This window comes from Notolepis coatsorum (assembly GCF_963971535.1).
Source record: "Notolepis coatsorum genome assembly, chromosome: 1".
Taxonomy (NCBI): Eukaryota; Metazoa; Chordata; class Actinopteri; order Aulopiformes; family Paralepididae; genus Notolepis; species Notolepis coatsorum.
The window spans coordinates 54,955,925-54,983,871 of NC_140165.1; the positions used below are offsets into that span (position 1 = coordinate 54,955,925).

General features: G+C 44.5%; 1 protein-coding gene across 1 annotated transcript in view; it reads left to right on the forward strand.

Moving 5' to 3' along the window:
- gpd2 (glycerol-3-phosphate dehydrogenase 2 (mitochondrial)) overlaps window positions 1-27,947 on the forward strand; it is a 94,081-nt gene that overhangs the window by 63,508 nt on the left and 2,626 nt on the right. The window contains exons 14-16 of the mRNA XM_084324639.1: window positions 3,642-3,748; window positions 7,293-7,371; window positions 7,973-8,071. Coding sequence (XP_084180765.1) covers window positions 3,642-3,748; window positions 7,293-7,371; window positions 7,973-8,071 — 285 coding nt within the window. The remainder of the gene's footprint in view (window positions 1-3,641; window positions 3,749-7,292; window positions 7,372-7,972; window positions 8,072-27,947) is intronic.

The following is a 27,947-nucleotide window of genomic DNA, read 5'->3' on the forward strand; positions in this document are numbered from 1 at the left end:
GTAGCCACGCCCACTTTACTAGTTGTCAGGTAGACCATTTAAAAAGTTGTCAGTTAGCCCATTTACTAGTTGTCAGTTAGCCCATTTACTAGTTATCAGGTAGCCCATTTTACTAGTTGTCAGTTAGCCCATTTACTAGTTGTCAGTTAACCCATTCTACTAGTTGTCAGTTAACCCATTCTACTAGTTGTCAGTTAAACCATTCTACTAGTTGTCAGTTAACCCATTCTACTAGTTGTCAGTTAACCCATTCTACTAGTTGTCAGTTAAACCATTTGACTAGTTGTCAGTTAACCCATTCTACCAGTTGTCAGTTAACCCATTCTACTAGTTGTCAGTTAACTCATTCTACTAGTTGTCAGTTAACCCATTTTACTAGTTGTCAGTTAGCTAATTTTACTAGTTGTCAGTTAGCTCATTTTACTAGTTGTCAGTTAACCCATTCTACTAGTTTTCAGTTAGCTCATTTTACTAGTTGTCAGTTAGCCCATATTAGCAGTTGTCAGAAAAGGCTACTGGCTTGTCTTTTCACTTATACTGTATGTAGTCTAGGCCGTCCACTGGTTGACTTGCAGCTAGGTGGCTAGTGGGACTTTCAATAGACCAAAGATGTACAGGGTTCCCACAAGGTCTTAAATCGAATAATGCTTAGGCCTTACAAAGTCTTAAAAAGGTCTTAAATATGATACGATTTGAAGATTGATAGGTCTCAATCCAATGTATTGGATTAGGAAGTTACTTCTATGCTGTAATAACCTCTCTGTATCGTGTTTTAAATGTGGGGGAAACTGTGGAACCAATAACCACTAACTTTGCAGCCCTGCTGAGAACTTATCAGAGAACACCTAGCTACTGTAGCAACTGCGCGTAGCAACCAAGCTTGAGCTAGCATCAGTCAGAGCCCTGAGGTAAAGCTTGAGCTAGCGTCAGTCAGAGCCCTGAGGTAAAGCTTGAGCTAGCTTCAGTCAGAGCCCGGAGGTACAGCTTGAGCTAGTATCAGTCAGAGCCCTGAGGTACAGCTTGAGCTAGCTTCAGTCAGAGCCTGAGATACAGCTTGAGCTAGTATCAGTCAGAGCCCTGAGGTACAGCTTGAGCTAGTATCAGTCAGAGCCCTGAGGTACAGCTTGAGCTAGCTTCAGTCAGAGCCCTGAGGTACAGCTTGAGCTAGCATCAGTCAGAGCCTGAGATACAGCTTGAGCTAGCTTCAGTCAGAGCCCTGAGGTACAGCTTGAGCTAGTATCAGTCAGAGCCTGAGGTACAGCTTGAGCTAGTATCAGTCAGAGCTCTGAGTAAAGCTTGAGCTAGTATCAGTCAGAGCCCTGAGTAAAGCTTGAGCTAGCGTCAGTCAGAGCCCTGAGGTACAGCTTGAGCTAGTATCAGTCAGAGCCTGAGGTAAAGCTTGAGCTAGTATCAGTCAGAGCCTGAGGTACAGCTTGAGCTAGTATCAGTCAGAGCCTGAGGTAAAGCTTGAGCTAGCTTCAGTCAGAGCCCTGAGGTACAGCTTGAGCTAAAGGCTCTGCTCGTGCTAGAGTGTCACGATCATACGTCTTAAAATGTTAACTTTCGTGACTTCATGAGGAAATAATATTTGTAAGTAATTCTGGGACTTATTTCTTCCTTCATAGTAATTTTCCTTCTTGCCAGTATAGCCGTGCAATAGGTATTAATTCTATTCAAAATTGAACCTGGCGGAACCTTGGGGGAGTGAAGCACAGGAAGTGAAAACACAATCAGAGACTGACTGAGAGCAATAATAATAATAATAATAATAATAATAATAATAATAATAATAATAATAATAATAATAATAATAATAATAATAATAATAATAATAATAATAATAATAATAAACTTTATTTGTATAGCACCTTTCATACAGAAACTGCAGCTCAAGGTGCTTCACAACAGAAAAAAATACAAAATGAGCACATAAAGTGCAGACATATAAAATCACAGTTTTTCACATTAGGATCTAACATCCCAACAGGCCACCTTGTTTATGGTTTGATTCAGTTTTAAATAGACAATAATACAAAGAGTAAGATAGAATGGACAGAGTAAAATAGTGCACATAAAGTGCAGACATATAAAATCCCAGTATTTTACAGTGCAATAAAATAGTTCTGGATTACTGTTTTAACAGTTTAAAGTCATCTTTACCTTCTCTGTTTGGTATCCACAGTTTAAAACTTGACCGTCTTCCCTCCTGTTTGATACCCACTTTGACCCTTCAAACCCCCCACTCAGGGCAAACCTCCCCCTCAGGGCGCAGTTCCCTCTCTCAGGGTGCAGTTCTAGGCCTGGGTTCTACACAGTTTTAAAGCAGTCTTTCTTGTTTGATACCCACACAGTTTAATACCTGACAGTTTTGAATCTGTAATAAAAAGTACAGACAGAGTAAAATAGTACAGTGCAATAAAATAGTAGAATAGTATAGATAGTAAAATTATGCAGCAGTGCAATAAATAGTAAAGTAAAATGATGCAAAGTGCAGTGCAATAAAATAGAATGGACAGAGTAAGATAGTGCTACAGTACAATCAACAGCAGAGTGTATTAAAAGGCTATGTAAAAGAGGTAGGTTTTAGCTTATTTAAAAAAAAAATTAAGAGCTCTAGCTTCCCTAATGTCCATATGTAGTGTGTTCCATAACTTTGGTGCATAGTTTGCAAAGGCTGCATCCCCGATTCTCATTAGGCTGTGGTTTGGAACCTTCAATAGACCAGTAGTAGATGATCGCAATGTTTAGAATACCACATTAATATTAAACCCCTCCACAGCCCAGAGGAGCAGGGTGAGAGGACCTGACGGTGACGGGCTGTCATATGATATCACGATCGGACACAAAAACAACCTATTTTGAGTTTTACCTATTGTGCTATTCTGGTGTGTCTACTGTTTTCCCTAAAACCTGTATGGACTTGAGTGATGCTTTAATCCCCGGTCGGCTTTGAAGCCTTGGCAGCAATTCTTCTTACATCAATGTACAATAGAGAGGTCCACACCCATCCTTTTTCCCTTGTCCCCAAGAGGCTGTGTGTGTGTGTGTGTGTGTGTGTGTGTGTGTGTGTGTGTGTGTGTGTGTGTGTGTGTGTGTGTGTGTGTGTGTGTGTGTGTGTGTGTGTGTGTGTGTGTGTGTGTGTGCGTGTGCGTGCGCGCGTGTGGGATTATGCGTGAGTGTGTATGACAGTTGTACTTGTTGTGTGTGAACTCTTACCCAATTTTACTCAAGCTCTCGCCGTCTACCTGTATTCAAATCAAATCAAATGTATTTGTAAGGCCCGACAACACACGTTAATGTCCCCATGGGCCGGACACGTCTTCTTTAAACAAGTCAAGAAGAAACATCACAATAAATCAAGAAAGAAAAAAAAAACATCATGAAATCCGATGTAAAATAAATAAATGCAACACTCTCAGACATACCCCACGCGAAGGTAAGGAAAAACTCCTAGCAAAAACCTAGCAATTGGAAAAAAGCACCACAGGCAAATGTGGAGGGGAGAAACCTTAGAAGGGCCGACTGGAACATCTCATGATTCACACTGTTCATCCATCCCTTTTCTTTCTTTCACCCCAAGGCACGTTGAGGGCCTCATAATAAAGAATAGTGTGACTTGTCGCCCCGTAACTTCCATGTAGGAGGAGCTGGAAGCAGCCAAGAAGTTCCTGTACCTGGAGATGGGCTACAGGTCGCGTTCCGAACAGCTCACCTCAGAGGTCGCACTGGACTACCAGGAAGTGATCAGGTAAGCTCCTCTCCGTCTCTGCTGACCAATCGAATTGTGGTATTTCACCGTTGCCGGGCGAAAACCTGGTATCTCCAAAAGGTCATGTGTTTTTTGAAGTTCTACATTGGGGATTTCGATGGGTTTAATGAGCCCTGGGGTCATGGAACTTGCTCAAGACATTAGAGAACAATGTAAACTTCCATTGTCAGTATGAATATGAAAATTACCAAAATTGGAGATATGTCCTGGTCGCCTAGAGACCAGCGTCCCCCTACCTAGCAGGCTGGAGCTCCCATCCAGCCAAGATGTAGGGTGTCGGCCTAGCAAGCTGGAATGTTACCCAATGGGTATAATACACTCTTTCTTTCTTTCTTTCTTTCTTTCTTTCTTTCTTTCTTTCTTTCTTTCTTTCTTTCTTTCTTTCTTTCTTTCTTTCTTTCTTTCTTTCTTTCTTTCTTTCTTTCTTTCTTTCTTTCTTTCTTTCTTTCTTTCTTTCTTTCTTTCTTTCTTTCTTTCTTTCCTTTCTTTCTTTTTTTCCTTTCTTGTCTTTCTTTCTTTCTTTCTTTTCTTTATTTGTCTCGAACATCCACATCAAAAGATCACAATAAAACAGTTAAAGATAGAACACCAAACATAAAAGATAAACCAAACAAACAAACAATGGATGTGTTGGAGAAGGAGCGGGAAGAAGCGAGATGCTTATCATGTCCTGCCCCTTCATCAACTGTGTCAGGAATCATTACATCATATTTACATCGTCACATAATGCAGTTCCCTTGCAAACAGTTTAATCATTAAATCACCATCAACAGTTTAATTGACCATCCTCATTTCTGTATTTCTCAAAATAAAAATTATTTACCTAATATTTGTATTTAAACTGTGACTCTGAATCTTCTACTGAACTGCTCTGTTAAATGGTTCTACCGATCAGAATCAGAACTTGTGGCTTTTCTGAGAAAATCAATTTGAAGAAATAGTTATAGTTGGATATTTATCATTTTAATAGACAACATATTCTCATTTGCCATCCAAGCCACCAGTTTTATGCCAACAGCCAATGGAACAAGTTATGAAGATTGTTCTTTTCAACAACATTTACCCCACACATACAGTGAAAGCTCACTTTAAAGAAAATGTTTAATTAATATTTTGTATGACTACTGAATTACACAATACGAAGTACATTACAACAATGCATCATGGTAACAAATATATACATATTTACATACAGTATAAGGTATGAGGAACAATACATAACAAAACAGACATCATTCTTCACATAAGGTATGAGGAACAATACATAACAAACTAGACAAAATTGGGTGATGGGGCAAACTGCGCATTGTGTTTTCTTATGTTTCTTATAATTATTTATATCATTATTTGGGGCCATTTGTAGAAAGAGGAATGAGCTGTGAAGATATTATAGAAAGAGGAATGAGCAATGAAGGTATTATAGAAAGAGGAATTAGCAGTGAAGGTATTGTAGAAAGAGGAATGAGCAGTGAAGGTATTGTAGAAAGAGGATTGATTGATTGATTGATTGAAAATGTTATTAACAGATTGCAGAATGGGTACAATACAGTACAGCTCAATACACACAATTGTTAAGGGGATGCAGACCAGAGAAAGACTTTCGTCTTGTTTACATCAGGGTCCCCCATTTTCAATTCATCATAACATATATGATATACATGACATACAGATAGACAGTACTGCTACATCTATACATTTATGACATACCAGATTTACAAATAATACAGTACTGTTTGTGATACAAAAAGAGTAAAAAAAAAGAAAAGAAGAGAGTATATACATTTGACGAAGAAACTACATTGTAGGAGGTGGGGGGTGGGGGGGGACTGTACACTGGAGGTGGGTGGGGTGGGGGGTGGGATGGGTAGGCGGAGGGGGGATGGGGGTAACTGTACATTGGATTATCGACAACCTTACTTGGTCCAAGAAGAGGGTCTCGTGTATTACTGGGTTAGGACATTTACTGTACATTGGAGGGGGTTGGGTTAGGGTATTTACAGGGGCCAGTTTCGAATTGCAGTCTCCCGTAGGTGCTCCTTGAGAGTGGTTTTAAAAGTGGGTAGTGATTCACATTCCTTTACAGCTGTGGGTAGGGCGTTCCACATTGATGTGGCATAATTGCGAAACGTGTTTAGTCCCTTGTTTGAGCCGAATCTGGGTTTAACATGATTTGTGGAGCTCCCTCTGGTGTTGTGGTCGTGGTATTCACTGACCTTTGGGAAGTATTTTGACATGTACATGGGTACCTTAGTCGTGTAGTGTATCTTGTAGACCAGGCCCATTGCAAGTTGCTGTACTCTGTCGTCTACTCTAAGCCATCCTAGGTTGTCAAAGTGGGCAGGGGTGAGGTGGGTTCTAGGAGTAAGGTCAAGCAGTAGTCTGACCAGTTTGTTTTGTGATGTTTGTAATTTTGTTTTTAGCACCTTTGAGGTGCTTTGGTACCATGGGGTACAAGCATAGTCGTAGTACCCTTGAATGAGTGCTCCTGCCAGAGTCTTCAGGGTAAAGAGTGATGAAGGTATTGTAGAAAGGGTGTTTTCATAGGATTTAATGTTGTTTTAATCATTAATATGGTCTTTTTGGCAATGTTTATTGATATTAATATGAATGGTTTGAGATGTTTGGGAGTATGTAAAGTAGAGACTTTGCCAAGTAATGTGATGATGGGGCATAAGGGAATGCTGACGATGAAGATCTCGGATAGCCCGCTCATGACCTCCGACCACAGGTTTTGGGATGTGTGGGCAGAGCCAGAGGGCATGGAATTAATCATCTGTTGTGGTTGGGTGGTAATGTGGGTTCTATGAAGGACTTTATACTCCATTAGTTGGGTTTTTAGAATTGCATGTCATAGAAAATATGTTTGCCAATTGATATCTGTTGGTAGGTTATTTATGTCTGGGGTCCATTTATCTGTAGGGATTGAATGAATGTATGAATGAATATTTTGAACAATAAATATAACAATAACAATGTAAAAATAATTATTATAATAATTTGCTGTGAAAATAAAAATAAAAAAGTAACAATAATAAACAAAACAGTCTTTTGTCCGAAAAGGAATAGGAAGAAGCAATATGCTTGTCGGGTCCTACCCCCTTATTGCAATACCCTTAACAAATTTTCCAAACAGTGTTAAATTTTCTTCCAACAGAATCATCTTCAAACAAAACCATTTGTCCATCAATCAAGTTAATATATAATAATTACTGTTAATAAATAATAGTTATTTTACAATCAATAGGCTATTGTCCATCCAATAACAGATTGATATTGTTCTGTCTTCGGATGCTAGGTGTTTATATATTTGGGATAATATTTGAGGTTTAAGTGATTGTAGCTTATTTTAACTGGATATACTGGAAGTAGCAGTGGTAAACTCATCTTCTGAATATCTGAACGTGATCTATTCCGTTGATAGTGAAAGACTTATGTTTTCTATAGAGAGGAAATTCTTTGATGGAAAGAGTGCAGCAGGTGACATTTTGGCTTGTAAAAAAACTGTATATTGTATGATTGCCAGGTACAAGAAGCGCTTCCACAAGTTTGACAAAGAGAATAAAGGCTTTATTACCACAGTCGACGTTCAGCGGGTCTTACAGGTGAGTTTATTATTTTCTTTCTTTCTCTCTTCTCTTTCTAAAGCTATAAGTAAAGCCCTTTAGAGATTACTATCGTCTACTCTCTAAAATGGTGTTCACAACGGATCATTTTAGACATTGTTTTTTTTTCTATTATCATAAATGATTTCTATATGTAGAGGATACAGTCATTTATATAATGGCTTTAATTCTGGTTCCTCCCTCCATCAAGCCATCACACTTCAAACCTCCCTTTTTAAGCTGACTTAAAATGCACACACAAAAAAGCACAACATTTCACATTCTACACCTGTAGAATAACGGCACCGTTCATACTTACGTGGATGAGTACAACATGCATTGTATTATTGGCCAACTTTTACATGTTTAGCAAACTCAAACGCAGGTGTGCCAGTCTAGTTTTCTTTACTTTGCTAAAGTTTGAAAGTCCAGCTGAGCGCCTCTCGCACACAGCAGTGATTTGTCAGAGCAGTTGACTTTCAACACAGAGCTGATTCCTCCCCTTAAGCCAGCAAAAGTACATAATATGTACTTTAATGAAGATTAAAGATATATATATATATATATATATACAGTATATACATCTTTCTTTTCCACACAGAGTATCAACGTCCAGATTGACGAAAATGCGCTCCATGAAATCCTCAATGAGGTGGACCTCAACAAGAATGGACAAGTGGAGATTGACGAGTTCCTACTGGTACGTATGGTTAGCAAGTGATCAATACATAATTATGGTTAAGGTTAGGTTAAGGTTATGGTTAGGTTAAGATTAAGGTTAGGGTTAGGCATGTAGTGGTTATGGTTATGGTTAGGGTAAAGGGTTAGGAAACGAATATCTATGATGTGATCTATGATCTATGAATGTCCCCACAACGCATAAAAACATGGCTGCGTGTGTGCGTGCTTCCATTCCATCCCTCATCTTTCCGCCATCTTTGTTTATAGGAATAGTGTTTAAAGGAAGAGTGGTTAAATGAAGAGTGGTTAAGGCGGCTGGGTGGCGCAGCGGACTAAGCGCTCGTCACCAATGCAAGAGACACAAAAGGAGTGGCAAAAGGAAGCTCTAAGGACCAGGGCCCTCATTTATCAACAATTCTTAGAAAGTGTTCTATTTTCGTTCGTAAGCACAGAATTTAGAATGCGTGTACGCACAAAAAAATCCGGATTTATCAACCGTGCGTACACAGGTCCTATAACACTCCGTGTTGATAAATACCTCTTTGTTCTACCGTCAATGCTTGTGCATGATTATCCATATATGGTCATGAAACACCCCCCATGGGATGTGAAATAATGGACTGACCCGACCGAACTCTGAGAAACCTCACTGAGAGGGAGATTGTTTACGGAGGCGCTGTCAACCAAGAAGACACAACCCGTGTTTATGGGATAAATAAAAGGCGGACTTGTACATGGTGATGTCGGATATCAAAGACTCCCTAAGACCATTGCTGCAATTCTGCCTGGACAGCTCGAAATACTAATAAAGACCGTTTGTTGTGAAGGGCCAGATTAAACCGAATATATATATTTATTTATATATATATATTTAATTGTATTTGTATATTCTCTAATATTCCCTGATATCCCTTGTATATTCCTTGTACAATATGCATTGAATATCCATTCTAGCCTACTGAACATCCCATAATAGTCTCCATTCTACTATTGGTCGAGACCTTGGTGCCAGGCTGCCATACCCCTCAGACCCAGTTCAAACGTACCGCTCCACATGTACGAACAAGTCCTAGTTCCGCGTAGGAATCTGGCTACCGCACCACTAATGGGACTATTTGTTCATAGTGCGTATATATACTGCGCTACTAAAGTAGGACTTTCTTTTCAGTCCAGTTTCTTACCCTCCAATAGAGTCACAGACGTAAAGCCTCCCCGCGACGCCACGTGTGGGAGTAAGGCCAAGTTCGCCTACCATCGGTATTGAGACATCGTGTATATTAATATTTGAATAGTCATATTTGGCACTATATCGTCGAGTTGGACGTAGTCTATTAAGCTAATAATAGTCTGTTAATATATAGTGCTTCGTGCGGTGAGAATACTACCGTAGTCAGTACCCCATCGTTTCGGGCAGAGAACTGGCTGCTTACCCAGGGTGGTTGACCCTATGTGAAGCTGCACCCGAGGAGCCCCAGAGCCGACGAGCGAGTGGACCTGTATACCGGATTATTCTACCGACGACAGCCCGCCTTCCCAGGCACGGATTATGCTTTGTATACTTTGATTATTCCATGGATAAAGACCCCCGACACTGCCGTGTGTTGGAACCCCCCCCCCTGGAGAGGACGCAAGGTGAGGAGACGCTCTGCAAGACGAGGTCGCTTCACGTCTCTCCCCCGTGGACTGGAGAGAGCCGGCCCACAAAGAGTCCACCTGCTTTCATCTGTGGTCCAAAAATCGCTGGCGCATTGAACGGCACTACAGTGGGTTCACCTGGGATACCCTTGGCCGGACGAGGCAGCCGGATTCTACCCCCCCCCCCCCCCTCCTACTCCTGTCGGCTTACAAGCGACCGGATTAACCCCCTCTAGTGTATCTAGTATATAATCATTAAAGTATCATTGCTGTTATTCCTTAACTATTCCAGGTCGTATATTTACCACCTGCGCCTTCAGAGATTGGACATTCTCTATTGATATACCGACGAATACTCTTTGCCATAAAAGTGCATACTATTTCAATTCATAAATGTAATTAAGTGATTAAGTGCTTGTTCTACACACCATCGCTGTGTAGAAATAAAGACCTGTTTCGACTTCGTACATTTGTGTTGGATCCGTTTCATCTACGTGAGAGTGTTTATGATAATATATTTATGCCGTGTACTGGGTGGCCGAATATTAAGTACAAAGGTAGTGGTAGTAAGTATCATATCTAGTAATACAGTCAGGGAATTGTACCCCTCAGTTACAATTGGTCCTTCGAGCCGGAGGGTAATTAGTGTAATATTAATATAGTGTTATTAATATTGAAATGGCCTATGATGAACACTCCACGAAACGATCCTCCTAACCAACGCCCGCAGCGCGAACGACGGCTCCCTCAGTACTTAGAGGCTTACGCTGTCAGTCAACAACCTAGTCTTCTACTAACAGTAAACGCGGTAAAACTAGAAAGTAAAAGTATGTCTAACCCCAACGCCCAGACTACCCCGACCATAGAGGCCCCTACGGGCTCTAATGTAACTGACCAAGTTCACGGTGGGGACCAGTGGGAACCAGACATGACTTCACACCCCGCCAGTACTGAAGAAGTAGTCCCCGATGAGTCCCGGGAGGAATACAACGCTACCGAGAGAGAACTCGGCACGGAAGAAGACGGGGAGAGCACCGTGGAGATAGAGCTCCAAGGCTCCGCAAGGAGTACCCCGAGGGAAGGCTCCCCTATACAACCGCCTTCTCCCAGCGAGGCAGAGAGGACCCTACAGCAGGCCTTCCTCATCAGCCTGAACGCCGCTGCTGAACGCGACCGACTGCAGATCCAGCAGCGAAGCGAACACGAGCAGATACGTCTAGAAATAAGACGCATTCAGATGGAAGAGAATGTGGCCCGAGAACGAGCCGGTGCTCAACGGGACGCAGCGCGCGACAGACAGCAGTCGCAACTAATAGAACAGCTGATCAGACGGACAACACCCTCTCCCTCCGCCAGAGGCTCCAGGAACTCGTCTAGACACACCTCCAGGGCGGCATCCCCTAGCCGAGTAAACAACCCTGAACTTGACCAACAGACGAGGTCTATACCCCCCACAGACCACCTCCCCCCACCGGTCCAAGCGAGACCTAGCAACCGGGAAGGAGCAGCATATCCTGTGGAGAGGCTAAACCAGAGACTACAAGCACTGGATGACCTAACTGAAGACGAAGAGGAAGAGGAGGAGAACCACGCCCGAAGACAGCACAGTACTCTACCGGACCAGGAGGTCCGGTACAGCCCAGGCTATACCCCCGCGGAGCTGCGCTACAGACCCCCGACTCTATACACGGGTGAGCACGACGCACGACCCGCACCGAGGAACAGCACCTGGACAAGCGGGCCATGGTACACTGCCGGTACCAGCCCATACCAAGGAGCGGGAGGAGACTCGCCTAGGAGGCCTCTCCCCCAACGCTCGCCGATGTATCCACAGTCAGCGTCATACATTGGCACGCCTATGGTACCCGACTTCACCCAAGAGAACCTGGCCCAGTATACAGAACTCCGCATGTGTCTGGAGACCATGTTGGTGGATGTATTGGATGAACGCCACAAATACGCCATCCTACTGAAGCACTTAAAGGTACCCCGCGCACATAATATAGCGCTCGCCTACGCGACTTCCACCACCCCATACACAGCAGCGCTGGTAGCATTGGACCAGAGGTATGGGCGCATATGGGATTACGTGATCCAGGAGATCCGACACATCGACCGCTTACCCCCAGCAATAGACAATCGAGCACTGGACGACCTGTCCATCAGAGTGCAGTCCCTGGTAGGGATGTTGGGAGCGCAAAGAGAGAAGGGGAGGCATGAACTTTACGCCAACTCAAATGTGGAAAGGATCCTGGAGAAGCTGCCGCCCGCTCGTCAGGAGCGCTTTAGGCGGCAGAGGGACCACAGAGACCCGAATGGCCCCGAACCGAACCTCCTCGATCTAGCAGACTTCCTGGCGAGAGAAGTCAGCAGCCTACGGCTAGATACATTCGGACGGAGCACCCCTGGCTCCAGAGAAGGAACCAGACGACTAAATGATGGAAGAAGATCGGTGACTGTGATGCACCAATCGGAGTCAGTACCGAGCAGCAGGAGCCACAGTACCCCCTCCAGAACGGAGAAGTGGAAGATAGTGTGCCCCTACTGTGAGAAAGAACACTGGCTAGCGCAATGTGACTCCTTCCCCAAGCTGAACGCGGAGGAAGCAGGTCAATGGATAAAGTCCAACAAGCGCTGTTTTCGCTGTGCGCGCTCACACATGGCAGCCGAATGCCGCTTAAAGAAAAGGTGCACCAAGTGCGATGGAGCCCATCTGGACATACTTCACGACAGTAACAGACGGCGCCCTTCACCTGCACCATCCAGCCGCAAAGCGAGCGTCATGTACATCGATCCCGCCAGCAGCAGTGGAGCCCGAGTACTCCTAAAAGTAGTGCGTGTGACACTAAGCTACCAGAATAAAGTCCTGGACACTTACGCCGTCCTCGATGACGGGTCAGAGAAGACCCTGCTGCTCGCCTCCGCTGCGGCCCAGCTAGGGCTGCGGGGAAGCGAAACCCAAATGACAATTCGGACAATAAGACGAGATTTGAAGACGATAAAGGGCGAGAATGTCTCATTCTCTATCGCAGCAAGCGGCCAGCCTGAGCGACGGTACCAGATTGCAGACGCTTTCACCAGCCAAGAAATAGGACTGTCGCGGTACACATACCCCGTCGCCAAGCTGATGGAGAAATATGCACATCTGCGCAAGTTACCGATCCCGCTCATAGACAATGCTATGCCGACCCTGTTGATAGGCTCCGACCATGCAGACCTCATTGTCCCGATAGACCGGGTTCATACCGGACCCCGAGGCTGTCCTGCAGCAGTCGAGACCCGTTTGGGATGGACTCTCCAAGGCCCGCTCGCCAAATCTCTCAACCGAAGTACAGCCACTAGATGTCTCCACTCCCGAGTCACAGAGGGAGAAACCGCACTCCTGCAACACGTAGAGCGGCTATGGACCTTGGAACAAATGCCCTTTAAGAACGGAAAGAAAGACATTCGCTCTAAAGATGACATTTACGCCATTCACCTCCTCGAGACAGGGACCAAGAGAGTCCCGGTCAACGGCGTGTTGAGATACGCCACGCCACTCCTGCGGCGAGAAGGAATGCCTACTTTCCACGCCAAGACAGACGCCACAGAACGGTACCTGCTGAACACGGAGCGGCGCTTAGCCAAGAACCCCGCCCAAGAGAGTGTATACCGCGCTGAGATTGAGAAGCTCATCACAGCGGGACACGTCACAAAGATGGACATTAAAGAGGCTGACCAGACCACTGAATCGTGGTACGTGCCCCACCACAAGGTCCATCACAACGGTAAAGACCGCATAGTATTTAACTGCAGCTACCAGATCGGATCCCAAAATCTGAATAAAGAGTTACTGCCCGGTCCCACACTCGGCCCCTCCCTACTCGGCGTTCTACTCCGCTTCCGCCAGGAAAAGGTGGCCATCAGCGGGGACATTAAAGGAATGTTCCTGCAGGTGAGATTAGTAGAGGCGGACAAGCCCCTGTTACGGTTCCTATGGAGAGAGAAGCCAGGAGATGAGCACCCAGCCATCTACCAATGGGAAGTCCTCCCCTTCGGAACGACGTGCAGCCCCTGCTGTGCGACATTTGCACTACAGAAACATGTAGCAGAGGACCCAGCAGCGGACGAAGAGGTCCGACACAGCGTAAAGAACAGCTTCTACGTAGACAACTGTCTACAAAGCCTTTCAACCCAGGAAGAAGCCGAGGCTCTCCTGATTAAACTCCGCGCCTCATTGATCAAAGGCGGCTTTGATCTCAGGCAGTGGGCCAGCAGCGATCCGCAAGTACTGCGCAGCCTCTCCTCCGAGGACAAGGCAGCCAGCAGCGAGACCTGGATGGCTACAATCCCGGGAGAAGCCCAGGAGATGACCCTGGGATTGGTGTGGCGATTCAAAACAGATTCGCTTCACTACAGACACAAGCCCCTGACTACGGAGCAGGGAAGGCCGGCGGCGGCGCCGACCACCAGACGGAGTGTGTACACAACACTCGCCCGACAATATGACCCGCTAGGATGTATTCTACCGTACACCACCAGGGCAAAAATGATTGTACGAGCATTGTGGGACAAGGACCAGGGCTGGGACGACCCCATTCCCGCACACCTTGCATCCACCTGGAGAGAGTGGGAGATGGAGCTCCACTCACTCCCAGGCGTTAATATGCGCCGAAGCTACTTCCCACCCACGGTGAGGCCAGAGACATGTAAAATGGACTTACACGTCTTCAGTGACGCCTCAGAGGTCTCATACGGATCAGTAGCCTACTTGCGGGCCCAAGACCAGGGGGGAGAGATCTACACAGCATTTGTCCTCGCCCGCTCGAGAATAGCCCCACGCAAGCAACAATCTATCCCACGTCTAGAGCTCTGCGCAGCCCTAGCCGGAGCGCACCTAGCCACGCTCATCCAACGTGAGCTCACCATACCGGTGTCTAGAACAATCCTGTGGTCAGATTCCACGACGGTACTCGCCTGGATCAAATCGGACTCATGCAAGTACAAAGTCTTCGTGGGAGTCAGAGTCACCGAGATTCAAGACTTAACCGAAGAGTTAACCGGAGAAACAGAGTGGCGCTACGTTGATGCAAAACAGAACCCAGCTGACGTCATCACCCGGGGGATGCCCCTGGATGACCTCACCCGTCGCAATGTCTACAGTGACGGCCCCGCATTCCTAAGACTCCCGGAAGGACAGTGGCCCATGCCTATCCCGAGGGAAGCAAGTCCAGAGGAGGTGGAAAATAAGAAGTCTGTGTTCTGTGGATTGAGCACCGTAGCCTCCACCGACCCTAACATAGACGATTGCACGTCCATAGAGAGTGCACAACAAAGAACATTCCTGCGGTACCACCCGGAGTGCAAGTCCCCCGCTGATATGTCAGCAGCTAACTACGAGGAAGCAGAATTGCTTCTACTGCAGCGAGCCCAGAGAGACTCGTTCCCCGATGAATTGGCCTGTCTACAGGGAGGAAAGCCCGTCCCATCCGACAGCAGATTAATTCACCTGGCCCCCGAGAGCGACGCTCATACCCTCATCAGAGTGGGTGGTCGCCTACGCAGAGCCCCCAATCTACCGGATGACATTAAATACCCGATCGTATTGAACAGCCGACACAAGGTCACAGAGCTGATTATAAAGAAATACGATGAGGATGTACATCACGCAGGAGCAGAAAGAGTCTTCGCGGAAATCAGACGTCGTTACTGGATCCTACAAGGAAGAGAGGCGGTACGACGCTTCCAGCGAACATGTCTAGACTGCCGCAAGTGGCGCGCGCAGCCCAGCATACCAAGGATGGCTGACCTTCCTCCATGTCGCCTCCGAATCGGTGACAAGCCATTCCACTCAACGGGTATGGACTGCTTTGGCCCGCTGCACATAAAGAAAGGAAGAGGAACCGAGAAGCGGTGGGGTATTGTATTCAAATGCATGACCACCAGAGCGATACACATCGAGCTTCTCCCGACCATGAGCACAGACTCATTCCTTATGGCCTTCCGAAGATTCACATCACGGAAAGGAAGACCGTCTACCCTATTGTCCGATCATGGGACAAACTTCAAAGGCGGCGAAAGAGAGCTGAGAGAGAGCTTCCAAGCTATGGGCCCAGAACTTAAGACCCACCTCGCTCCAGCACAGGTTGATTTCCAATTCAACCCCCCAAACGCACCCCACTTCGGTGGCACTTGGGAACGAGAAGTGCGCTCCATAAAGACAGCCCTGTACGCAGTACTTGGGGCCCAGACTGTGGCGGAAGAAGTCCTAATGACAGTCCTCACGGAGATTGAGGGAGTACTTAACTCGAAGCCCCTCGGATATGTCTCCAGTGATGTGGCGGATATCGACCCAGTTACCCCCAACACACTCCTGATGGGGCGGCTAGATCCCGCGTTACCCCAGACAATGTACCGGCCTGAAGAAGCGAACGGCCGACGAATGGGGAGGTACAGCCAAGTATTAGCCGACAAGTTTTGGAACAGTTTCCTACTGCACTACCTACTGTCTCTACAGACCCGCCAGAAGTGGGTAAAGGAGAGAGACAATTTGACAGAAGGAACAGTCGTCATGATTATTGATCAATCACTGCCCAGAGCTATGTGGCCGGCCGGCCGCGTAAGCAAAGTGATCACCGGTGCCGACGGCAAGGTCCGAGCAGCTGAAGTGCTCGTCCAGGGTCGCACTTACACCCGTCCCGTGGCGAGGCTCATAGAACTGCCTCGACTCCCAGACACAATCGATGATGACCATGACCCTACAACCCTATGACTTTGTGAAGTTGACTGACCCCTACAGCAAACCCTTATGTGTAAATAGACAACGCGATTAATCTGTCTCTGTTTAACTGATTAGGTCTGGGACCTATTCAGGGGGTGGCTGTTGTGAAGGGCCAGATTAAACCGAATATATATATTTATTTATATATATATATTTAATTGTATTTGTATATTCTCTAATATTCCCTGATATCCCTTGTATATTCCTTGTACAATATGCATTGAATATCCATTCTAGCCTACTGAACATCCCATAATAGTCTCCATTCTACTATTGGTCGAGACCTTGGTGCCAGGCTGCCATACCCCTCAGACCCAGTTCAAACGTACCGCTCCACATGTACGAACAAGTCCTAGTTCCACGTAGGAATCTGGCTACCGCACCACTAATGGGACTATTTGTTCATAGTGCGTATATATACTGCGCTACTAAAGTAGGACTTTCTTTTCAGTCCAGTTTCTTACCCTCCAATAGAGTCACAGACGTAAAGCCTCCCCGCGACGCCACGTGTGGGAGTAAGGCCAAGTTCGCCTACCATCGGTATTGAGACATCGTGTATATTAATATTTGAATAGTCATATTTGGCACTATATCGTCGAGTTGGACGTAGTCTATTAAGCTAATAATAGTCTGTTAATATATAGTGCTTCGTGCGGTGAGAATACTACCGTAGTCAGTACCCCATCGTTTCGGGCAGAGAACTGGCTGCTTACCCAGGGTGGTTGACCCTATGTGAAGCTGCACCCGAGGAGCCCCAGAGCCGATGAGCGAGTGGACCTGTATACCGGATTATTCTACCGACGACAGCCCGCCTTCCCAGGCACGGATTATGCTTTGTATACTTTGATTATTCCATGGATAAAGACCCCCGACACTGCCGTGTGTTGGAACCCCCCCCCCTGGAGAGGACGCAAGGTGAGGAGACGCTCTGCAAGACGAGGTCGCTTCACGTCTCTCCCCCGTGGACCGGAGAGAGCCGGCCCACAAAGAGTCCACCTGCTTTCATCTGTGGTCCAAGGATCGCCGGCGCATTGAACGGCACTACAGTGGGTTCACCTGGGATACCCTTGGCCGGACGAGGCAGCCGGATTCTACCCCCCCTCCTACTCCTGTCGGCTTACAAGCGACCGGATTAACCCCCTCTAGTGTATCTAGTATATAATCATTAAAGTATCATTGCTGTTATTCCTTAACTATTCCAGGTCGTATATTTACCACCTGCGCCTTCAGAGATTGGACATTCTCTATTGATATACCGACGAATACTCTTTGCCATAAAAGTGCATACTATTTCAATTCATAAATGTAATTAAGTGATTAAGTGCTTGTTCTACACACCATCGCTGTGTAGAAATAAAGACCTGTTTCGACTTCGTACATTTGTGTTGGATCCGTTTCATCTACGTGAGAGTGTTTATGATAATATATTTATGCCGTGTACTGGGTGGCCGAATATTAAGTACAAAGGTAGTGGTAGTAAGTATCATATCTAGTAATACAGTCAGGGAATTGTACCCCTCAGTTACACCGTTCGTTAACCACTGTTTCTGTTTGGCGTTGGTGTGTCATTATAACCGCTGGAATATGAATGCCTTTATTCATTTTGTTCGATTGGCTACCGGGTATAATGATTTGTACTAGAGGCATACAATCTATTTTGTTGTCGGTATTAGGTCGCCTATATGAATTACATAATAGCAGCCATAGCCTACATTATGCAACAGTAACTTGCGCATATATAATAACACACAGCCCTGCGAAGCCTGCATACAGTAAACTAACTTGATCATTAATCTAGCTGTTGTATCTTTACGCTTATGAAAACATTAAATAATATGTATAGGCTATAGGCCGTCGCTTTGCATTAATAGCCTATATTCTCAAATTGCATTTAATGGCTATCCGACTCGAGTCCTCGCTATCCTCGCGGACGGACCAGTATACCTTTATATCATATCATATTCATATCATAGTTTACTCTATCAGCCTACCAGCATGTAATACGTTCTTTGTTAGAACTCAACTCGTTATTATTTTGCGCATAGATTGCAGAAAACGTTTTGATTTAGGCTTTGACATTGTAAAACTAAATAAGTGAAATTCTGTAAGCAGAATACAAGTCATGATGTCACCCACACGATATATGCTCTGTATCCAGAGCATGTATGCTTTTCATTCATTTAAGACACATTTATTGCAAGGGTTTTGTAATACACATACACTCAACAAATAACCTCTGTTCTCGTTGCAATGCGTTTTTTATTCTTTCTTATAGGAAGGGGAAAGAACACTATATCGTGGGTGTTCATATGACTTGTATTCTGCTTACAGCTTCGGGGTTCCACTTATTACGTTTAACAATGGCAAAGCCTTTTAAATATAATCAAAACGTTCCCGTATTTCTGCAATATATGCGCAAAATAATAACGAGTTGAGTTACGCGGAGAGCAGTCAATGCTTATTTCCGCGTTGTAAACATATTCTACCACCGGGCGCAAGCTACGCATGCTCCGAGCTGTGCTTAGATATACGCACAAAGTCAAGCACAAGTTAAAATTGATAAGTCCCACACTTTGCTTAGAAATGATCGTACGCACGAGTTACGCACATATCTGTGCGTACGCAACGTTGATAAATGAGGGCCCAGGATCCATTACACAGACACACATACAGACATACGGACATACATTACGGATTATGTACCAACGTTTTCTTTCTTCTAACTCTGTTGCGTGACCCCCCCCCCCCCCCACACTCTTTTAGCATTACAGATTTGATCAGTCAGACCTGCTTACGTTACCTGTGTCCTCAGCTTTATTTTTTAAGAAAACTACAAGAAAAAGGACATTAAGCAAGGGAGGCAATTTACTGAGTCCTGTGGGATATATCATTTGCATCTTTCTTTCTTTCTTTCTTTCTTTCTTTCTTTCTTTCTTTCTTTCTTTCTTTCTTTCTTTCTTTCTTTCTTTCTTTCTTTCTTTCTTTCTTTCTTTCTTTCTTTCTTTCTTTCTTTCTTTCTTTCTTTCTTCCTTTCTTCCTTTCTCTCTTTTGTTCTTTCTCTCTCTTTCTTTTTTTGTATTTTATTTTTTTATTATTTTTTAAACAAACATATAAACAAACATGACAACACACGATAAGATATACAAGCATTATTAACACTTTGATCGCCATGGTTAAATTCATAATTTGTCAAGTTAGACCGCGCTCTCAAGATACAACACTGGGTGCTGAAATCCCATTAAGTATTATATAAAAGAAGCAGTGAAGCCAGACCAGCACTCTCAGGTTCAAAATTTAATGGCAGCCTGAAACAAACATGTTTCGGAATTACATATTCCTTCTTCAGTGTTATAGCTTGCAATGCACTTGCAATCAAGATCATGGTTATATACACAGGTGGTTAATGACTTGGCAGGAAATGACATCACGGCGCAGGTGTGCCTGAGTCTATTGGTCCTCAATGACAAAAGAAAAGACCTATCAAAATAGAGTCTGTTAGTAAATACAAATTATACAAATATAGTTTCAAGTTTCAAGTTTCTTTAATAGTTGTCATACAGAAGTACAGAATACTTTCATACAAAATGCTTCTTACTGTTACGCTCCAGAGACTGTGCTAGACAAGATAGTATCAAATAACATAGTATAGCATGTAATTTAGAAGAAGAAAATGAGGTCACAGTGTTCGGTATAGACATATGTACAATGTTCTGAGTTACCATATAATATACAATACTATGCAGTGTACTAATGTACAGTACTATATAGTGCAAAGCAGAAATGGGATGAGGTACAATTTAGGTACAATTTACAGTAAGGTGTACGAGTTGTAGTGCGATCCTTCATCAATAAATATAAAGTGTGGGGAGTGGGTGCTACAGTGTGTTTGTTTAAAGTGGGTGTGTGCTATAAAGTGTGTGGAGTGGGTGCTACAGTGTGTTTGTTTAAAGTGAGTGTGTGCGTGTGGATGTGTGTGCTATGTGCGTTTGGTGGTTGTTGTTGTGTAGTGTTCATTGTTCGTTTAGCAGCCTGATGGCCTGGGGATAGAAGCTTCTTCTGAGTCTTTCTGTGCTCGCCTTGAGACTCCGGTATCGCTTGCCTGACCGCAGCAGTTCAAAGAGGCAGTTGTTCGGGTGACTGGAGTCTTTAATGATTCTCTTAGCCTTGCCCTTGCAACACTTGTTGTAAATGTTCTGGAGGGTGGGGAGCCCCCCTCCAATTGTGCGTTCGGCTGAACGTGTCACTCTTTGTAGTCTGCTTCGGTCTTGCGCAGTGCTATTCCCAAACCAGGAGGTGATGTTGCCGGTCAAGATGCTCTCTATTGTACATGAGTAGAAGTTCTTAAGGATCTTCTGACTGACTTGGAACTTCCTTAGGCGCCTGAGGAAGTAGAGGCGTTGTCGTGCCTTCTTCACAACACTGTCAATGTGTGTGGTCCATGTCAAGTCCTCGGATATGTAGGCTCCGAGGTACTTAAAGCTGTTGACTCTCTCAACCGGTGCCCCGTCGATGCTGAGGGGGCTGTAGTCCTTGACCCCCGACCTCCTGAAGTCCACAATCATCTCCTTTGTTTTGCTGACGTTCAGGGAGAGGCTGTTTTCCTGGCACCATCCCGCCAGGACCTTGACCTCTTCCAGGTAGGCCCTCTCGTCGTTGGCAGAGATCAGGCCCACCACCACTGTGTCGTCAGCAAATTTGATGATTGTATTGCTACTCCGCTGAGCCACACAGTCGTGTGTGTACAGGGAGTAGAGGAGGGGACTCAGAACACAGCCCTGGGGGGCCCCTATGTTGAGGGTGATGGATGAGGAGGTGCAGTTGCCTGCTCTCACCACCTGGGGTCTGCCAGTCAGGAAGTCCAAGACCCACTGGCAGAGGTCATAGTTCAAGCCCAGGTCCCTGAGCTTGGCTATGAGTATGGAGGGGACTATGGTATTGAATGCCGAGCTGTAGTCGATGAATAGCATTCTCACATAGTTCCCCTGCCTCTTGTCCAGGTGTGATGCTGCTGTGTGCAGCACATGGGCTATGGCGTCCTCCGTGGACCTGTTGGGGCGGTATGCAAATTGCAGGGGGTCCATGTTGATGGGGAGGGAGGAGCAGATGTAGCCCTTTACTAGCTTCTCAAAGCACTTCATGGCTATGGAGGTGAGAGCTACAGGGCGGTAGTCGTTGAGGCAAGCAGGCTTGGATTTTTTGGGTACAGGGATAATAGTGGACTTCTTCAGGCAGGTGGGGATGACAGCCTGTTCTAAGGACAGGTTAAATATGTCAGTGAATACTGGGCCCAGTTGGTCGGCACAGACTTTTAGGACGCGGCCGGGGATGCCGTCCGGACCTGCTGCCTTCCTGATATTCACTTTTTTAAAGGTCCGCCTTACCTCATGCTCTGTTACCCTGAACACTGCGCCTCCATCAGCAGCCGACCCCCCCCCCCCCCCCATTGCCGTGGCTTGTGAGCTGGTGTTGTTATTACCAGCATCAAACCTCGCATAGAAGGTATTGAGGTCATTTGCTAAGGAGATGTCACTGTTCAGTTTGAGGGAGGCGCCTTTGTAGTCTGTCATCGTTTTGAGCCCCTGCCACATAGCTCTAGAGTCAGCTTGTTCAAACTGGAGTTCAATTTTATCCCTGTAGCGCCGTTTGGCCTCTGACACTGTCCTCCTTACGTTGTATCGCGCCACCTTGTGGTCATTCATGTTGCCTGCCACTAGGCCGTTGTTGTATGCTTTGGTGCGCTCTCTCAGAGCTTCACGGACGGATTTGTCTACCCAGGGTTTTTGATTTGGGTAAACTCTCATTTTGGTAGTGGGGATTGTTTCTTCCACCAAAGTACAAACATAGTCCAGCACTGTCTCCGTGTAGACATTAATGTTATCTGTGTCGCGGAACACATTCCAGTCTGTGCAGTCAAACGCAGACTGGAGCGTCTCCTCTGACGTCAAATCCCATTTCTGCACCTCTCGCGAGACTACAGGAGTACTTTTGATTCTCTGTTTGTACATTGGTGAAAGAAAGATGGACGCGTGATCTGATTTACCAAAGCCACTATCAGAATGAGCCTTGTAGCCACCTTTAAATTGCGTGTAACAGTGATCTAGGATGTTACCGCCTCTGGTGTTGCAAGTCACATGCTGATAGAAGTCAGGTAATACCTTTCTCAGATTGGCGCTATTGAAATCACCCAGCACTAAAATGGCGGCGTTAACGTTCGCCGCTTGTATTCTATTTACCTCGTCGTGGAGTCTGGAGAGCGCGACGTTGTTACTGGCTTGCGGTGGAATATACACTCCTACAAGGATGATCGCTGTTAACTCCCTCGGGAGGAAGAAAGGACGACACTTGATGGTTATATATTCCAGGTCTGGGCAGCAGTGGTTGGATAATTCCTTCACGTTAGTTGGATCGCTCCAATTGTTGTTAAACATGAAGGCAATACCTCCTCCACGTTGTTTACCGGACTCTGCTGGACGATCCTTGCGGTGGATAAAGAAGTGTTCGGCCGGTTGGATTGCGTGGTCTGGAACGTCCGGCGCCAGCCACGTCTCGGTGAAGCAGAGAACGTTGCAGTCTCTGACGTCTCTTTGGTATTGAATCCTTGCTCGGATATCGTCCAATTTATTGTCAATTGATTGTACATTGGCTAGCAATATACTGGGTAATGGCGTTCGGTGGCGTCTGGATCTCAGCCTGTTACGGATCCCAGCTCTCTTCCCACGCCGTCTGGATCCTTTGTTTTATACAACGTATAAAAGACATATATAAAAAACACAAAAGCAAAAGCAAAAATTGCATTACATTACCATACCAGAAACTTGCTATGTAACATGCCGAAGTTTATAGGGCTAATTGAGCCCCTATACTTATTTACATACTTTTTTCTTTTTTCTATTAAGCATCAAAGGATAAACATACCTCTTGCATGAAAACAACTACTTGGATTAAACCATAATCTTATAGATAAAAGGTACTTAAAGGAAACAGGTTAAAACATTTTCTTCATTCATTCCTCTAGGTTCTATGCAATCAAACAGGTGAATATAATAACATTCCTGAGATCGTTAACGGTATGTTTACACCTGGAAAAGTGTCTAGCTACTGACGACTTTATATCTGAATTTCTCACTGAACACTTATGTTCACTGATTCTTGTTTTAAAGGCTCTGGTTGTCTTCCCCACATAAGAAAAATCACACGGGCATTTTAGTAGATACACAAGATTGGATGAATTACACGTGATACGCCCTTTAACAGGTATTTTTTAGTTCGTTTTCGGGTGCGTGTAAAATTTCTCTTTGATCATGCCTTGACACTGTACACAGGCTTGACAAGGAAAATTTCCATCAGGGATATTAGACAAAAAATTTGTAGGTTTCCTTACGGGCAAGTCGGTTTTAACTAATAGGTTGGATAAATTCGCTTGTCTTTTATAAAAGTAATTAGGCGAATGTTGAAACGCTGTCCCTATTATTGGATCCGACTGTAGAATATGCCAATATTTATTGACAATGCTCCGTATGCCTCTCGTAATGGGGCTAAAAGTGGACACGAAAGATACTTTGTCTGTGTTTTCTTTTTTCTTTTTGGGGATAAACAACGAGGCCCTATCGATCAGATTGGTTTTATTCAGGGCTTTACGTGTCAAATCGACACTATAGCCTCTGTCATGAAAACTGCTTCTTAGAACTTCTGCTTGTGCAATAAATCTATCTTCAGTGTCGCACATTCTCCTATAACGGAGTATTTGGCTGAAAGGTAGACTATTTTTCAAGGCAGGAGTGTGGTAACTGGAATAATGTAAGAACGAGTTATGGTCTGTCTCCTTTTTGAAGACCTCTGTATGTAAAGAAATACCATCCGGGGCTTTCTTGATCAAAACATCTAGGAAAGGTAGAGTATGTATATCAGACTTTAATGTAAACTTTATAGTTTCTCTGCAGGTGTTCAGGTACTCAAGGAAGGCATCAAGATCAGACGATGTACCAGACCAAATAAAGAACATATCATCGATATATCTCATATAGGATTTGACGAATTTCTCAAACGGGTTATTATTAAAAATGTGGTCAGACTCATACTTGGACATGTACAGATTGGCTAGGTTCACAGCGGCTGGGGAGCCCATGCTGAGGCCTCTGTTTTGCAAGTAGTATTTATCTTGGAATCTAAAATAATTCCGAGTTAGTACTAGGTCGGCTAGATTAACTAGCGCTTCTGTGGAGGGGAGTAATTCCTCTCTCGAGTTTAGATAGAAACTCAGTGCGTCCAGCGCGTCAGCATGTGGAATGCTGGGGTATAAACTGACTACATCTATGGTAACTAATAAGTCCAAGGGACTAATATTACAGGTCGAAAGTTTGTTCAAAAAAGTAGTCGTGTCTTTCAAATAACCACGCTGAGAAGAGGCCAAATCCTTAATATGCGAGTCAACAAATTGCGAGATTTTTTCTGTAGCGGAACCTATACCAGAGACGATCGGTCGACCAGGAGGGTTAACCAGATCCTTATGGATCTTCGGTAAAGTGTAAATAATAGGCGTAACCGGGTACTCTACGAACATAAACTTAATTCATTTTCTGTAATCACCTCTGCCAATCTAAGGCTTTTAAGGGTAGTCTTAATTTCCGCGGAAAATTTAAATACTGGGTCTGTATTTAAAAGGGTATAAACCTCAATATCGTTCAATTGTCTATTGATCTCGGATACATACAAACTCTTATTTTGGAGCACGATTCCGGAACCTTTATCGGCTTTCCTAAAAATTAAATCATCGTTCTTAATGAGATCCTTGAGAGCTGCTGACTCTGATTCTAATAAATTAGGGTAAAGATGGGCTTTGTGGCTGGTTTCACATAATTTAAGGACATCAAGTTGTACCAATCTGCAGAATGTCTCCACTGAGGGTGGGTTGAGATGAGGGGTAAACACGCTGCGTGGTTTAAATACCTTTCTTTTGGAACAAAGGGTATCGGGCTCTGTTTCTGGCCTTTCATCAACATCATCACTTATAGGCACATTTTCATTAGTAACATATTGAGTTCTCTTATCAAAACCTCTGGCATAAAATGCTCTTAACTTAATGTTTCTAAAAAACTTAAATAACTCAACTTTGGTGGTAAAGGAGTCCGCTTTCCGAGCCGGGACAAACGATAAACCTTTAGAGAGGATATTGTGATGTGGGTCGCTCAAATGTGCGTCAGAAATGTTTACTATATTAGAATCAATGTTAGAATCAATGTTTATCACCGGAACCGTGGATTTCTTTCTTTGGCTCCTCCTCGTCTTCCTACGGGATCCCTCGCCGGTCTGGGAGGGAGAGGAGCGTCCTGCTCTCCGCGAAAATTAGACTGGCTTCGAAGAGGGTATCTGCCTTGAGAGGGCGTCTCGTCTGAGCTCGCCGCTGTGGAGGAAGAATCAGAATGCCGTTGTTTATCTCTAGGCTGCCAATTCTGCCTACGGTTCCTGGAGTGGGGATGATGGAGCCATGGATACACCATTTGCGTTGCGTAGTCTTGCTCATCTCTTCTCCTCTTAGCTCTCTTGTGCAGTTCGATGTCCAATTTGTACTTGTCGAGCTTCTGGTGTACTGACTCGAGCATTTCGGTCAGCTGGTCAGGCGTTAAAACCGTTTTGATTTCAGCCTCTAACGAGGAAAGTTCAGCTCTGACCTTGGCTAATTTGGAGCCTTCGTTATCAATAATCAAGAGCATTAGATCCATGGAGCACTTGTCTAGGATCGAACACCACTTGTCACAAAATTCAGGAGATTCTCTTCCTAGTGTGGGTTCCTTGGAGATACGCAGGCCCCTCGGAATGATGTCGTCCTGCCAGTATTTGGTAAGGGTCGTACCATGGAGCAGGGTACGTGTCTCTCTCTGCCGTAGTCTGGAAAGAGACAAGGCCAGTGCCTCTCTTCCTTTGGGTGGAGGTGCCGAACTCTCTGGCACTGGAAATAAGCGACATATTCTGTCGCTATCCACTTTGGAATAAGCGTAGCCTTTGTTCTCCATTTTTCAGCGTGAGCTGCTAAATATGTAAAAAAATTCATCCAATCTTGTGTATCTACTAAAATGCCCGTGGGATTTTTCTTATGTGGGGAAGACAACCAGAGCCTTTAAAACAAGAATCAGTGAACATAAGTGTTCAGTGAGAAATTCAGATATAAAGTCGTCAGTAGCTAGACACTTTTCCAGGTGTAAACATACCGTTAACGATCTCAGATACATGGGACTTGAGTTAGTCCACAGGCCCGCGAGAGGGGGAGACAGACATAAGTTACTGTTACAACGGGAATGTTATTATATTCACCTGTTTGATTGCATAGAACCTAGAGGAATGAATGAAGAAAATGTTTTAACCTGTTTCCTTTAAGTACCTTTTATCTATAAGATTATGGTTTAATCCAAGTAGTTGTTTTCATGCAAGAGGTATGTTTATCCTTTGATGCTTAATAGAAAAAAGAAAAAAGTATGTAAATAAGTATAGGGGCTCAATTAGCCCTATAAACTTCGGGCATGTTACATAGCAAGTTTCTGGTATGGTAATGTAATGCAATTTTTGCTTTTGCTTTTGTGTTTTTTACATGTCTTTTATACGTTGTATATTTGTATAATTTGTATTTACTAACGGACTCTATTTTGATAGGTCTTTTCTTTTGTCATTGAGGACCAATAGACTCAGGCACACCTGCGCCGTGATGTCATTTCCTGCCAAGTCATTAACCACCTGTGTATATAACCATGATCTTGATTGCAAGTGCATTGCAAGCTATAACACTGAAGAAGGAATATGTAATTCCGAAACATGTTTGTTTCAGGCTGCCATTAAATTTTGAACCTGAGAGTGCTGGTCTGGCTTCACTGCTTCTTTTATATAAATTCATAATTTACCATCCCTAGCCAGCTCTATTTGTCTATGGAGAAGTTCCCCTTTTTGCAGGGCCATAACTTTTTAAATTCTATTGCTAAATTGACATTATTATGGCCCATTCAATGTCCTATATCTATTGTTCAGGGTGTAGCAACGTTATACTTTTTCATTCACATATTCATACTAAAATATGGTCTAAAGTATAAGTATGTTTTTATCGTTTTCTGCAGCTTTCTCCAGAACTTGATTTATAGCCCCAAATGCATTATATTGATGATCAAATACAGTTTGGTAGCGATCGGTGCCAGATAAAAAATTTCAACTGGAGGTACTTCTAGAAGTTACTACGTATCATCTGATGTTGACCGGATGGGCGGGGGGTCGTTTATAATTCCGTGGGCAACGTTATATCATTCATCTAGTGTGGGTCATATGATCATCAGAGCAGTTTATATGGAACACGTTAGAAAATAACGCTGAAACTCACTGTGGCTTCCTCGCGCCGTTGGGGGATGAGCGTGGAACAGAATTTTTTCTATTATGGGATGGAGAAATACCGGATCCATTTCCAGGTTGTATAATAGTATATACGTCCAAATCATGTTGTTTATTGAGTTAGGGTGAGCGATCG